We start from the raw sequence: 16217 nt of genomic DNA, 5'->3' as shown, positions 1-16217 counted from the left end.
TGCTCACAAACTTCTGAAAGCTTCCTAAATTGCACTCATACTCTGGCAAGACTTCCAAACAGAAATGCTGCTGATGTAAATATGTGCACTGAGGACGGTGTCACCCCCTTTCTGAGCTGCAACCACTTGGGTCAACATTTACTTATCCTCCGTTTGGACAGTGGAGTCCAACCTGTAGACCACTGGTTCTCAACCTTGGGGTCGGGACCCCCTTGGGGGTCACAAGACACTGAGAAGGGGTCCTCAGTTGCCCTAAAAAAAACAATCTATTTTAAACAGTTTCATTATTTTTTTTTAACCAATTTAACATATTTTTTCCATGTTAAACCCTTTCCATCACTTTTTCTGCCTGTTTTTGCCACTTCTAAACCAATTCTTTCCTCTTAAGCTTGATGTTGCCTCTGTTGACCCATTATTGCTTCTATTAACCCCTTTTAACCACTTTTTACACCCATTCTTTCCCATTTTAACCCCATTTGCTATGCCCACTGTTGCTAGTTTAACTAATTTCTGCCAATATTTGCCTATTTTTTCTTTCACAGTTAACCCTTTTTTTTAACCAGTTTATACCAATTTTTCATCCTATTTAACCAAATTTCAACCCAATTTCGCCAATTTAAAGCCATTTCAGGCACTTTTTTACTCCTTTTTACCACTATATGCCCATTTTTGCCACTTTAACCCATTTTGCCTTTCTTTTTATGCTATATTTGTTTAATTTTTGCCACTTCTAACCCCATTTCTGCTACTTTTAAAATCAAATTTCACCACCCTTTCCACCATTTTTTGCCATTTCATCCATTGTAGCAATTTTTTAAACCATTTTAATTATTTTTTTAACATAAGAGATTTAAATTTTTAAGAAGCCTATTTACTTCACAAATTATTAAAGAGATTTATTTCTTTGATAAGAGTGGTTATTTTTTCAGGTTAAATATGAGCTATGGATATCACCATGGTTCTGCTGACCTCCATGGGCCCCCGGTTTGGCTAGGCACCAGAAAGCTCTCCCATTTATCCCCCTTTATGGACGGCCTTGTCTGCACATGACTTTTGAATGTGCGTGTCTGTGTTGAACCACCTTCTGGTACAGTGGGGGTCCCTGGTCTCTGACACCTTTATTTTGGGGGTCGTGGCCTGCAAAGGTTGAGAACCCCTGCTGTAGACTACTATGAATGTTTTAATTATTACAGTATCAACAGTCATCCTCTTCCTACTTCTGTGTCTACTGTGTTGCTCAGAAGATGGTGGATTTTTGAAGGTACAAGAGGCTTTTAGACTATATGGACAAAATGATTGAGCTGTCTGAACATTACACCACCAGGGACTGTAATGACTTTGTATTCATGTACTTTAATGAGTTGTTCTGCAGCTGTAACAGCCACCACTCTATTTGAAGGTTTTCAAGAGATTTTGGAGTAATCCTATTTCCAAAAAAGTTGGTGCACCGAGTTAAAGGTAAATATAAATGGAGCGCAATGATTGTCAAATCTCTTAAACCCATATTTTATTCACAACAGAACATAAACAACATATCAGATGCTGAAAATGAGACATTCTCATTTCATAAAAAAAAAACTCTGTAAACATCTAGGAAGCGAGTAATTGTTGTTTATGTTTTATAGTGAAAAAATATGGGTTTATGAGATTTGCATATTGATATTTTACACAGTGTCCCAACTTTTTTGGAATTGGGGTTGTACAAATCACAGTTAAGAAGACCTTGGTGAATGTGAGAATCTTCTGAAAAGCTGCGTGAAAGAACAAATTTCTTTTAAGCTGTGATGCACATTAACCATGTAAAAGGGGTCATAGGTCATGAATGTGTGCAGGCCAAAACAAGCTGGTTCTGACTGAAATAAAGTGCTGTCTGTTATGAAAAGCACAAGACAGTCTGATGACGAGATAACCTGCAAACCTTGGCCGTATTAATGTCAGTGATTATCAACAGTCCATGCTGCCTTGACTCTTCTTCCATGCTGTGATGAAGGATCAGGGATCAGGGTCTGGGGGTTGTCGCCGATGAGGTAGAGACACCATCTGTCCGACTGGGGGCGGCGTTGGACAGCCACTTTCTGCTGTCATCCCAACATGCAGCTCTCTGTCCCCTCACCCCCACTCCCGCCTCACCCTCACTTGTGGGATCAGCAATTCAGATCGCATGCAAATCCGGGAGAATCACTGCTACAGTGTGTGAGTGTGCGCATGTGCGTGCGCGTGTGAGATAGAGGGAAAAAGAGGGGGACAGAGAAGTGCAGTTGCATTCCTGGAGAGAGAGATCCCTGCCCCTTCCTCCTCCTTCCTCCTCCTTCCTCTCTCTCTCTTCCATCCTGCTCTCCCAGCCGGCGGCGGCACAGGGGGATTTTCTAACCCGGGTTGCAGATGCAGGGAGCACGGCTGCAGAGTGGATCACTCACTGGTAGTCCGTAGGGAAGTTGTGGAAAGGAGGCTCGGCGCTCATTTCATCGAAAGAGTTTGGAGTTTGTTCGTCGGACTCTCCCGTTGGAAACATTTAAATTCTGACAAAGTTTACTTTCCGGGGAGCTGCTGGTCATGGGCTCGGTGCGCACACTCCCGGCCGGCCGCACAGTGCTGCTTGTGGCGGGGCTGCTGGTGGCTCTGTGGCAGCGCTGTGGAGCGAGCTGTCCGGAGAAAGACTTGGAGGACCGGGAAGAGGAAGCCAACATAGTTCTGACCGGCACCGTGGACGAAATCATTAACATGGACCCGGTGCACAACACCTACTCGTGCAAGGTAAGTGTTCTCATGTGGTCTGAAACGATCCTGCATTACTTTTAAGGGGAAAGACACCTGCTTCCTCTATGAAAACTACAGCACCAGATTATATGAAGTCACATCATCTTAAACCTTCATCCCCGAGCAGCAGATGAAGCCCATTATCGCTGAGTTTGTTTCCTAACAGCTTGGCTGCAAAATGTTTTACAAATTTACCATCAGGCAAGGTGGGCAGGGGCGGATTTAGACATTTGGAGGCCCCAGGCGAAGGGGAATGAAAAGCCTGTTTTCCTTTCCATTTTCAGCACTCATAGCTAGGAGGTATACTTTTTTGAAGCATCTATTTTCAATCTATCAAGACACATTTTAATATGTAAAAAATACCTTTTTATCACCTCTTATTGACCAAAAAAAGCTCAAAGTCCCCAAATCATAAGAGCTGAACATGTCTCAGGCAATTTATGAAAAAACCTCAATATATGCAAGTCATGATTTTTCATGCATTTTACGCCATTTTACCTCACAAGATTGCACTGTTTTTATAGATCAGATATTTCTTCACAGATCTGTCTCACTGTATTTTGTAGGGATGCAGGTATGATGTTGGTAACAGCAGGATAAATTTCTGCTTGTATATAGCTGATATTTTTGGCCATAAAAAATGCTGGTCAGCTGTAAATATTGGCCCTGTGGACAAAAAAGTCAGTATCGTTCCAAACTGTACAAACAGACCTACATCAGCCCTTTATTCATCATTACTCCTCACCATTTAAAGTGTGTTTTAAGGACTGAGATTGGTCCACTGGTGTATCCTCAAAACTTAAATTGGGTGCTTTAAGGACCTAAGTTTAGGTCTGAACTACATTTGAATATTGGTATTGATACCATTATTGTCTGACATGAATTTATAAATATCTGGTGAAATTTCTGAAATGTATTGGTGTTGGCTAAAATCAGTTTGTTAATATTGGTATAACAGATATCAGGAAAAATCCAAAAACATGCAGCCCTAATATTTTGCTTGATATGAAGGCAAACCGGGACTTTGTGAGGTGTTTGAACTTAGTCGAGGGTCCAGGGTCCTTTACTCAGCACTGATAATTGAAATAATTTGGATGTATAGCTCACATTTGATGCACACCTATGCCTAGCTCCAGGCCATCGGCTACCTTTGCCTAATGGTAAAAATAGTCTATGATGGGGGTGCAGATGGCCTGACAGGTCAAGCCCCATGTATGTGGGCGGCCTGAGTTCATCTCCCTTACCCCAGTGTCTAACTGTATCCACTATCTTCCACTCTCAATGAAGGCATAAAAAGCCTAAAAACATACCTGTATCTAGTGGTTAGGTTGCCCCAGCATGTATGTGGATGGCCTGGGTTCAAGTCCAGCCTGCAGCCCCCTTTCCCCATGTCTCTCAATCTTATTTCAATTCTATCCACAGTCTTCCTCTCTAAAATAAAGGGATTAGAATGCCCAAAATATATATTTTTCAAAAAATGTCCATGATAGCCTGGTACTTGCTGTGTTCATGTAAGATGCAGACGTCTGCACAGGCAGTTTTACCATTAGACAAAAACAGACATCTGCCTGAGGCCTTGTCTTCCAAAAGGCCTCATGATCTTTGTACGTCTCCATCAAACACGAGGTACACTTCTAGTGTTCTAGTTCTTTTTAAGGATTAAGATGTGTAATTTAAGTTTAAATACGTAGGGGTGCATGATATTGGATTGCTGCTTATATTTGTTATGCTGATCATTCCAAATTTATTTCAACTGATACCAGTATTGATACAGATACATATGTGTAGTTCTGATTTAAACTTCAGTCCTCAAAACAAACTTTTAAGTTTAAGGAATTAGGATTAAAAGAGAAATGCGCTTCAGCAGACGTAGATCTGTTTGTCCTGCCTTAAACTCCAAAACTTATTCTTGCTTCAAGCCAATATTTAGAGCTGATATAGGCGAATATTTACTGTTGAAAATGACCATATCTGCCAATACAGATCAATAAGTTTTTAGCTCATATATTCAGAAACTGACATCATGCCGATAATGTTATGTAACTCTTTAAAGGGATGCAAAAGTGAATAAAAATAGCATCAAAATAGAGTTTGATGTTCCAAAAACATCTCTGGGAAGGACATCTGACCCCCACAGCAATGCTCAAGCCCCTCAAAAGCAGCAAAATATCTTTAAAAATCTTCATAGCAGACACATTTAAGTTGCATAGATCCCCACAGACATATTGGAACATTGCACAAGGGAATAACTGTGTGGCTAAATGGTTTGAAATAAATCAAATTGTATGATTTGCCACAGAAGAGTAGTTATTCCACCAGTAGTGAACATATATTTTTATTTTTACGAGTAACTCCAGCCTAGAGACATGTTGAAATATGTAGATGTGGTGAGTTTGAGTTATAACGCTCTTCTAAGAGGTGATAAGAAAGTACTGTTGGCTATTTGGGTATTAATATTTCACATTTGGGCATGTCTTGTGCTTCTCTGGCTTTGACAACTGAAAAAGATGCTTCAAAATGTTTAATCCACTTGCTTTTTGATAGCTGTTAGCTAAACGGAGAAGGGCCTCATATTAGTCTTTACTTGGGGCCTCCATATGACTAAATCTGCCCCTGCAGAAGTCATACCATTTAACCCCGCATGCTGCAGATGGAGGCCATTATCACCGAGTTTGTTTTTCAACAGCTTGCATGAAAAACATTTTACAAACTCATTCATCCAGAAGCATTTGGCAGCGGCTGCACGGACACTGACAGAGGATCCACTTTTTTTTCAGGAATAGATAGATGGTGTTTTTTATTTCCACTTACCAATTACATGGCTACAAGGGAGGCCTCACCGACCATGTAATCATCCCAAACATGCTGCAACGAAGAGCCTGGCCCCTCACTGGCCCCTGGCTGCAGCTCTCACTTATTTGCAGTCATAAATGTTGCAAACATGCAGCCTAATTTGCCTGTGGCTCCAATGATTCTGAGTCATGATTTACTCTGTGGTGCTGCTGACAAGTGCCACTGCATTTATACCAGAGGAGGGATGTGTTTTGTGGCTATGACTACATTGTCCCTTTGGATAAAAAAAAACTGCATAACATGTAATAAGATCAATTTGACTGACCAAGGAAATACTTAAAGCACCCAAAATAGTGCTGTGATTTGTTGGCAGCTGCCCTAAGATGTAGACGTTTCAACAATGTTGTTCTCAGTAAAGATTTATGACATGACCTGGAAGTCTTCTCTAAAGCACGATGTGTGGTTGTGGTGTAATAGCACACGACTCCTAAGTATGTTTGACCTAGAACTCTCAATTTGCCAAATTTGCAATGCCATAGGACTATTTATATCACAGAATTTAACACTGCATGGTAAAAAACAAAATTAAATTCCTCAAATAAGCAAATTTTCAGTCAGGAAGTGCCCTCCTTCCATCCTCAACCCTCAGCCATTCATTGTGAGACAAACTTTTGCACCATCCTGGACTTGTGGTACACCACTCTATAATCTGTCAAAATAAACAAGTCGTGTTTGGTCAGCTCTCTCGCTGCTCGTCTCGTCAGCGCCCACTTGCTTCCCGTCTCCTCGGGGTGAATAAGTGGAGTAGATTAGAAGCACACGGCTCGCCTTCTGGAAACAGAAACCATCACCGGGTGTTGAAATGAAACAGGAGCACAGCCATGTAAGAGAACTTTACCCTGACTGTGCACAAAGCTGCCTATACTGCACTTTCTGAGTGAGTATGCAGCTTTTAAGATGAGTTTTCAAGTAGCCGGATAAATGAGCTCTGCTTGATTGTGTTTGTTTCTTTTTACAAGATTTATTGCAGTGAAAAACGTATACTTGAGAGGATTTTTTTGCTAACACATAAAAACAAATTGAACGGTGAACCCAGAGAAACGCAAACCTTTCACAAAATCAGAATCAGGCTCACTGGCCACTCACAGGCAGAGAATTTGATGTTGCATTGTGAAAAGACTACCTGGTCTATGCTCAAACATTGAAGGTAAGATGTGACTTTGCCAAATTTTTTTTCAGGCACATGTTCCTAACTCACTTTAAGCCACCATAACCCATTTTTGGATCCTGATCTTCCAGTTGAGAAATTGTGGATATTTTAGAGGGTTTACAAATAAACCTAACAGTGGAACAGCAATGAAGACCCTCACCCAGACAGGCCAAAAAAGGACACCCCCCCCCCCCAGAGCAAGAGCAGAGAGCAGTGCTCTTGTTATTCATGCATCAGGGTACAAATTATTATCATGAAATCCTTAATTGTGCTTTTTTCCTCTCTCCTTTTCATCTAAAGGTCAGAGTGTGGCGCTACTTGAAAGGAAAGACCAACGTTAATCGTGAAATCCTCCTGGACGGCGGCAACAAGGTGATGATTGGCGGCTTCGGTAACCCCGGGATCTGTGACAACCAGGTAGCCACAGGGGACACCCGCATTTTCTTCCTGAACCCTGCTCCTGAATACATGGGACCTGACCACAAGAACGAACTTATGCTCAACTCCAGTCTGATGAGGATTACTCTGCGCAACCTGGAGGACGTGGAGCACTGCGTGGAAGGTAAGCACACATGAAGATCCGGCAAACGTTGTAGTGATTGGGGTTCAGTTTGAGAACTATCAGGGCGATTTCTGAAGCTATAGTGCTGTGACTTCTGTGGATATTCAGTGTTGGACTCATGCTGTGGTTTGAACTCTTATTGTATCTGTAAATCACTTAAAGCAGTGAGGATTTCATTCACCGCTGGCAGCTGAAATTACACAGCCTCAGGCTCACAGCGTCAAAGTTTCCCAGAAGTCCATGACAGAGGGACACCTGAGTCATTTTAGGAGCTTTGTTGCCATGGTGAAGCTCCAGCCTTTCCAAGTGTACATAGCCTGGAGGTGGAGGTGGGTGTGTCCAATAACACTGTAAGGACTTAGGCTGAGTGGTTAAGAGATGATTCCCGACCTTTGCACCTTGCAGACGGGCCTTTTTATGAAGTCAGAGGTGAAACGGCTCCACACTTACACGCTTATAACATGGCCTGGGAGTTTACTGGACAGCAGTGGTTCCCACACTGGTCTACAGCAGACTCACGGGGTCTCAGGATGTTCACTGCAGCGGGAGAGGTCTAGGGCTGGGCAGTATGGATCAAAAATGATATCAGTCATTATTTTTAGATGAATGGAGATACAGGATATATATCATAGTATTTTATTCTGTATAGAAATAATCAACAGCCTTTGCAACACCAGGGTTATAACTAATATATTGATGATTGAATGATTTTATTCTTTTTGTCAAGATGACTACAACGAGACTAAATTAACTAATATTTCTCCAGGTGGGTAATTCTGTCATTTTACAATGCATCTGTATCTCTTCTACCTCTCAGCTGTAGAAAGCAGGACCCCAGGTTTGGCAGGGTGCATAGAACACACTAGCATAATTTGGTACTAGATTGAGGCAAGAGAATAAATGCTTGGGCCTAAAATGACAAAGTTTTTTACCTTAAACTAATTTTTCAGTTTTTCTACGGTTCTCAGGTGATGGAAACATGTGCCATTTGAATCAGGAGAGACTTAATACGGTTTTGACAATTATTTATTTTATGAATTGTGCAAAGTCCTTGGCAATTAGACTCCACCGTGACAATATCATGTACTTGAAGGGGTAGTGAAGCAAACGGCAGGAATAAGATTCTCCCCCTGGAGTCTAGACACAGGTGGTGGTGGTGTTGAGAGATGCAGGATCAGATGAGGAGTAGACTTCTGAGAAGCTGCCCAGGAACCCAGGAATGCAGGATAAGATGAGCAGGAGACCTGTAAGGATCTGGACTAGATTCTGATTAACTGACTGGAGGTGGCTGGGGCGGAGGAGGGTTGCAGCATCTGCACAAGAACGACTGGCTGGCTTTGAGAGAGAGAATGGCAGATTTTAAATCTGACGGGTGCATGATGATTGGACAAACAGGGTTGTGGCAGAATCTGGTTAGCTAAGAGCTTAGGAGAGTGAACGCCCATAATCAGCTGATCGTCAGAGCGGGAGAAGAGAGAAAGAATGTAAAAGGGAGAGATGTGAATGAGTGGTGACTGAAAGAATGAGCAGAAACAGTCTTGAAGTTTCGCTGAGATCCATTTGGAGGAAAAGAATCAAACTGCCCATTCTTGCAGCTCCACACAGCCATCAGTGGAAGTTGTGAATGCCTGAGACACCTTCACACCAGTCACATGACTGACAGGTTTGACTAGGGTACCAATCAGGGATCAATATTATTTGTTTTTTTTTACAGATAGAAATGCTCCTTCAATAAAATAGCAAAACATGACAGATCTCCATTAAGACTAGGGCTGGGAGGTTAATCAAAATTTAGATCAAATTGCAATATGGCCTGCTGCAATTTACAAATTGCATATGGCGCAGTATTTCTTTGACCTGCAATGTGTGTCAAAATACGAGTTTGGTGCTTTTTTGTTGCAGAGATGCAGTGCACTACAAATTATGCAAACATTCAAGTGTCTATTTTCTAGAATAAGTTGCAAAAAAATCAGATTTTCCATGATTTGAATGTAATTTTCCTACAAAATAATGAGAGACATAAAAATCATCATTTACCTTTCGTACAACAATTAATATCCAATTTGCAACGAGTCAAAATAGCTGCAGTTAAATTCTTTTATTGTTTAGTTTTAGTGTAATCTGTCAAATATTGTGTTTGTCATTATATAGAATGATTTTTTTGCTTGTTTGTTGATGAATACATCCTAAAAAACAATTGCATTTTAAATTGCATTTGCAATATTGGGGGAGAGATTGCAATTGGATTATTTCCCTGTATCATTCAGCCCTAGTTAAGACTCAACATTTCAAAGGCCTTTCATTTCATTTCATCTGTTTTATTTCCCAAATTAATATCAACATGGATGATAGTGATACAAACAATACATTTTTATCTGTCCTCTTGTTTGAAAGTATACTGATGAAACTCGTTATATTGCCCAGCCCTAGAAAGCATCACAAAACAATCTAGGAAAGTGAGACGGTAAGAGAAGACAGGCCTTGAATGGATGACTCAAACTTTCTCTTTCACTTTTAATAAAGCTTTCAAGTAGGAAAAATGTGTCAAATCTTGAATGCTGTTGTTTATTCTTTTGGTTTTTGTTCAAGCTGTTGAGCATGAAAAGCATCTATGAAATGCTTTTATTCCTCTGAGTCCTTCTTTGGCTGAGAAGTCATTTGTCAGGCTCTTATGAGATGAACCATACAGCCATGACTAATAAATCTCTGAATCCAGCGTGACTGTGAGAGTGTAGCAGCCTGTGCCCCCATGCCGGTGAGCAGCGAGCTTTGCTGCTGTTTAACTTTTTCTGGTGCTTGACTATGTTGTTGGCAGCTGTTCAAAGTTTCAATCTAACACTTAGAGCGAGCGGGAGCACCGGGGGGAAATGATTCAGAGCACGAATCACCTTGCTGCTGCAGAGTGGCTGAGTCTATATTCTGGGTACTTTCCCCTGAACAGTTCTGGGTGGCAGGATGTTCCATTGGATGGAGCTTGTTTGCAGTGTTAAGTTGCATTTGGCACACACATAAAACTTCTTCTGTTTGTCTGTCCAGGCACGAAACACTGCACTGCTAACCTTTTTATTCAGCTGCCTTTTCTTCCTTCAGGACTCCTCTTGTGGAGAGGGGAGTTTCTTGGCTCTGACAGACTGTCGAGAATGTGCCCTTCTTGTTTGCCTGGCTTTGTGTTTGGAGAGGGTTTACTTCACACAACCTGATTTTCTCATCTCACCTTACAGTCTGAAGCAGTACAGTAAGAAAGTAGTGTCAGAGTCATATGGCAAAATGTAGGCAGAAATTCTGACATGAGGCTAGAGGTGCTACAGTTTGTGTGCTCATCAATCACAGGGAGCATTAGATCATTTTTAGGCAAAATAGGGCTAAATATAGAGATGTCTTAATTAGTTGTGAACTGATTATTGGACTCAGTTAACCTGCTGGTGGTCAGTGGCCTCCAAAGAGCTCTAAATAAAAACATGAACCTTTTTAAGGTACATTTTTCAGAACTTTATTGACAGTGGATTGAGTTAGAAACAGGGATGAGAGAGTTGGAGAGAGACATGTGGGAATGTAGCCTCAGGACGGACTTGAACCTGGGCTGCCCAGGCACATGGGGCGCAACCTAACCTCTAGGCTGTCTGAGCGCCCCAAAATGTGAACCTTTTTAAAGGAGCTTGTTCTTCAACATTAGCATTAATTCTAGACAACAGGTTTCTTGGATGGTTCACTGAGATGAGCCTGACACCATGCTTGTGTGGTAAAATCCTTGTTTGCACATCTGTTTCAGGACAGATGTGAAGGAGGATAATGCATCCATCAAAAATTACAAAGAAAAGTACGACACATTCCTATTTGCACAAAAATAATTGATTTAGAACTTTTTTGTTTTAGACCTCCTGTTAACCTGAAGAACATCTATAACATAAATGTTGAAATGTTAGATTTTGTGAAAGTATGACTGTGCAGCAGTTTTCATGCAATTTTGATGAATGAAGTGCTCAGAAAAACACAAAAAACTCCACAAACTTAATACACCGCCTCATGAGGTGTACCATTATGGTTCATTCATACATCCTGCATATATTACTAATATATTGGCTATGAATATCTGCAGAAATATTTATATCTGTTGCTACCAATACTATGCTAATAATGTCATGCATCCCTAAACTGGCTTAATAGCCATCCAGTAAGGATAAGTATTAATGACGTTAGTGTTGTGACTTGAATCAAACTGCAGTAGTCGTGGGTAGTGGTTCTCAACTGATGGGTCAACTCGTGGGTCACCAATGTGTGTCTGGAAAAAAAATGGTGGCAAGAGTATATGAAGAACATGCAACCATACCTGTATTGTTTCATTGTGATAAGGGGTTGATGTAAATGTTTTATCAATATTTCAACTCATTGACTTTTCTTGCAATAAATGATTTATGCTTTTACCATGTTAATGAAGTAACTTCTCGAGATCCCTGGAAAATTGGCTAAAATTTACACATTACCATGTGGGAAAGAGGTGTAAAACATGTCAGTTTTGTCCTGTCTCTTGTTCCTGTCTTAAGTTCTGTTCCATCCAAGATCTTTAATGCACCATTTTTATTTATTAAATGTGCCTATTTGGAAATTTGGGTCAGGATTTGTCATCAAAGATAATGGTGGGCCCTGATGCTAGACCAGTTGAGAACCACTGCTCTATTGGACTTTATAGATTTAAAGTCTGAAGTCTTATTTTTAGTAGTGTCATCTAAATATAAGAAGGCACTTTGACTTAGATGCGTCTTTATTCCGTCTTTGTTTTCTATCTAATTTCATCAGCTCAGGTCTCTAAAAAGGTCTTAAAAAGTCCTAAAAGTAGGAACCCTAACTCTGATTTGAAGGAAAGGTGATTTGAAAGTGTCTCTTAAATCTGTAGGTAGACTAAGTGTAAAAATCCTCTTGTAGCCAAATGTAGGACCATGGCAAGGTTGATAGGATACAATAAAAAAAACATAATATATATGAAGGGATATGTTACAAAATGATACAAAACAAAACAAAATGTTAAGATATGATAGGTAACAACATGACTGGGTACAAAATGGTATGATAAGATATGAAACGATATGTTGTACATGACCTGTAACACCTTAATATAAAAATACAGTGGTTCTTTGATCATTGGTATATATCACTACTACCATACATCAGGGTATCTGATTTACTAAAGAATGCAGCATAAAAAGGTAAAGTAGAGGATGGATGTATTTGTTCACTTTAGTTTGGACTCAGTTTACCCTCTTATCAATCTAACATTTGCATTAACCTTATTCATGTTTGGTGCCACCATATAGAGTCATTTAATTGTAACAAAGTGAATTAAATCAAAAGGGAAAAGTATTTAGATTGCCATATTTTTAAAATTAGTATTAATATTTCTCACTAGTGATACAAAACTTGTATAACACCAGTCAGAATTAGGATATCTTGCCATAGAGATTTTGCCCCACCTCTTTGAAGATCTCAACATTTCCCAGAAAGGCCCTGGGACTTTTTATGATCTGCTGGTTATATACAAATAATATTCAGGGACAATTGTCAGGTTTAATCTGTTTGTTTTTCAGGGAGTGAAATTGGCCCCGATAATTAGCTGGCGTGCCTCCATCCAATACAGAGCGAGCTTTCAGGCCTGTTCCAGTGCAGAGTTTTAATTAAGAGAGTCAAGTCAGATCCCGTCCGCACTGTGAGATGTCAGTGCAGCGGGACAAGACTCTACCTGCAGCAGTCCTCCGTACGCTCCCCTGCTTTCTCCTCATTCTTGACATTTTCGATAGCTAGGATAGACTCAGGAATGCCTGGCAGCGAGCGAGGTGGGGAGGCACATTGTCTGAGGTGGAAGAAAAAAGGCTTTGTGTGGGCTCCTTGCCACCTAGAGTTTCAAGAGAGACACAGAAATGAAGGAAAGAAAAAGATGAGTGATGAAGAATGAAGGGAAAACAGAGGAATTTAGTGTTCGTGTGAGGACTCGTGACATGAGGGATGTTGTGTTTGCTGCATATTTGTTACTTTGGATCAGTGCCATGTGAAGATAGATGCCTTCAGACATTGTGTTTCACACTGTTTCTACTCCCATGCTCTTTCCACCGGGCAGTGGCACTTCAGGGCCACTCAGTCCATGTGTGCAATCACTTAGCTGCAAGCTTTCATCTGCCATAGAGCTGCCCTCCCCAGAGGAGTGTTTACAACATCTCAGTAAACACTTGCAGGGCTCTTAAAACGCTGTAAGCTATATTTATTTAGAATGCCCGCTTGATCCCTTATCTTCACCTAATAACACCTTACAGGCCATTATGTGGTGAGGGAAGAAATAAAGATGGCAAGTGGTATTCTTTACATCAAGTAGCTGTTACATGACAAAACACTGCCTGATGGAGCTTTCAGCAGCTTGGTAAGACTAAAAATCAGCATCTCTTCATCATTTAAACTGAGGAATTTAATTTATTTTATGCCCAATTGTTGACTAAAATCTTTGGTGGATCTTTGGAAGCAGTTTGCAGGTTGGTTTGCCAAGTGTGGCTAGCATTAGCAGTGCTAGCATCAACCTTCAGTCCTCCTTGCAGGTAACTGCCACATTCCTGTACTAAACGCGACTAAGCTGCAGTCTATATTCCAGGTGAACCTGCCACAAGAGACATCACTTGTATCTCCATTTTCTAGATCAAGATACTGCCAGCCTGCGCTGCTCTTAGACGATGCTGTTTGTTCACTGTGCTTGTTTACATCCAGGCAGTAGAGTCAGGAGAGAAGGTCCATTAGTTAGGTCTGCAGCCAGTCCATGGTTCTGCAGCTGTTTCAGCTTGTGTTTGGAGAGGGGCTGTGTTACATAAGACACTTTATGGACAAAAGTATTCAGACACTAGACCATTAAACCAGCAGGGACTGTAATCACATTGTATTCAAATTCATGTAGTTCCCCACTCTCATTGGAAGGCTTTCCACAAGTTTGGAGCGCTTTTGTGAGAATCTGTGCCCATTAATTCTGCAGACTTTTAATGAGGTCAAGCACTGATCTTGGATGAGAAGACCTTTATAGTCCTTGCTTTGTGCACTGAGACACAGTCATGTTGGAACAGATAAAGGCCGTCCCCAAAATGTTGCTGCAAAGTTGGAAGCATTTCATTCCCCAAAATGTCTTTGTATGCTAAAGCATTAAGACTGGCCTTCACGGGAGATAAGGGGTCTAGTCCAAACCATGAAAAACAGCCCTCTATCATTTTCCCTCCTCCACGAAACTTCACAGTTGGCACAATGCAGTCAGGCAGATAACGTTCTCTAGGCATCGGCCAATCCCAGACTCACCCATCTGACTGTCAAACAGAGAAGCATGATTGGTCACTCTACAGAACATGTTGTTTGGTTGACGAACTTGCAATTTTTTTAATAATTTCATATTTTGATTTTTTAAAGCACTGTCATGCATTATTGAATTGAATTTGCACACTAAGGGCCAATAAGCTTGCAGGCGTAGTCACAGTCTGTTTTTTGTTTGTCCCTTTAGGCTACCATTCAGTAAAACGTCTCTGTCCTCGTGCTGTGCAGGGAGATGTCAGATAAAATGTCATAACCAAACATAGACGTTTCCTGTCGCTAAAGAAATAAAACAAAGTCATGTATTTGTAAAAGTGAATTAACGGTGCAATTTGAGGCACAAAAGACTTCCTTGTTCTCCAGATTTTCTGAAGAGGTAATAAGACAGAAAGTATGTGCCGTGTTTATTATCATTTCCATTTTTCCATCGCTGCCTTAATGACAACACGGAGAGAAGGCGGAGGTGTTTGGGGTTTGGAGGAGAGAGGAAGCCCTCTTGATGGAGAAGTGTTGAGTGTACAGGGAGATCTTATCTATCTGCCGTGTTTATCAGCTGCTTTTGTTTCAGCTCTTGATGACTCGATGCCAGAGTCTTTCCCTCAAGGCCCTGACGAAGAGCGGCAACAAAGGGCTGTTTATTCCCCTCTGTCTTGATCTCTTCCTCTCTTTCCTTTTTTCAAAATCTGTCTCTTTATAGAAGAGGAGAGATGAGCCAGTCAGAAGTCAGTGCACAGTCATGCAACAGCTGCATCAGAGATCATTTCTTTGTGCCTTTGTGCTGCGTCTATTTAATACTGAGTGCAGCTAGTGTTGTGCTTCACTGGCCGGGCAATCAAAAGTCCTTGTGGGATGTTAATGAGCAGCGTTTTACAGCTCAACATACCACTGGCTCTGGCCCTTTATGATATGTGTACAGCAGTCCAGAGGCTCACTGGTAATGGGGTTAGCCAGGCTTGCTGAGAACATGATGGGGGTCCTGATTTGCCAGCAGGTGGTCTTGCTTAATGATGGGAGAGCAGACAGTCCTGTGGAATGCTCCTCGGGGTGGGTGGGATGTGGGTTGACTGTTTCAGCCCCCCTCTCCTCCTCCTTCAGCGCTCCTTTAGTGAATGAGCAGAGCCGCACGGGAAACTTCGAGCTTTTTTCCCACTGTTTGTTTAAGGAGGAGGCCTGGAATTGACTGGAATTCCTCACCTGTGCAAGCTCCTACCTGGCAGCCTCCTCCCTCCTCACCTTTTGGAGGGGATAATGATTGAATGATAAGAGCACAATGTCAGTGAAGGCTTCAGTTTGAACCGCAATCGCTCAATTTTTCACAACATGAATGCCAATCATTCATGGAGGGGATGACTCCCTTGTTTAAACAACAATTAAACATGCAGCGGTTTCTTTACAGCCACAGTTAATAAGTGACTCCAGGGAAAAAGAGACACTGCTGAGGTTGAGAGTTGATTTATGAATCCAGGCTTGTTTCTGGGGATCAATTTAGCAGGAATTGTTCCTGTACAAATATCAGAGTAAGCTAGGCAATGCATCAACCCCATAATATATTTGTCCCTACAGAAAATCAGG

At 41.3% G+C, this 16217-nt stretch overlaps 1 protein-coding gene across 3 annotated transcripts in view; it reads left to right on the top strand.

Annotated features, from left to right (window-relative positions):
- The first annotated feature begins 2348 nt into the window (after nt 1–2348).
- Nucleotides 2349–16217, top strand: part of agrn (agrin) — a 519119-nt gene continuing 505250 nt past the window's right edge. For all 3 annotated transcript variants that reach the window (XM_041798717.1, XM_041798715.1, XM_041798714.1), the window contains exons 1-2: nt 2349–2754; nt 7061–7322. In XM_041798717.1, coding sequence (XP_041654651.1) covers nt 2554–2754; nt 7061–7322 — 463 coding nt within the window. In that variant the 5' untranslated portion in view covers nt 2349–2553. The remainder of the gene's footprint in view (nt 2755–7060; nt 7323–16217) is intronic.

The sequence above is a fragment of the Cheilinus undulatus genome, linkage group 11 (assembly GCF_018320785.1).
Source record: "Cheilinus undulatus linkage group 11, ASM1832078v1, whole genome shotgun sequence".
NCBI lineage: Eukaryota > Metazoa > Chordata > Actinopteri > Labriformes > Labridae > Cheilinus > Cheilinus undulatus.
Note: the sequence above shows the minus strand (reverse complement) of the source record. Positions and strands in the feature narration are given on the sequence as shown.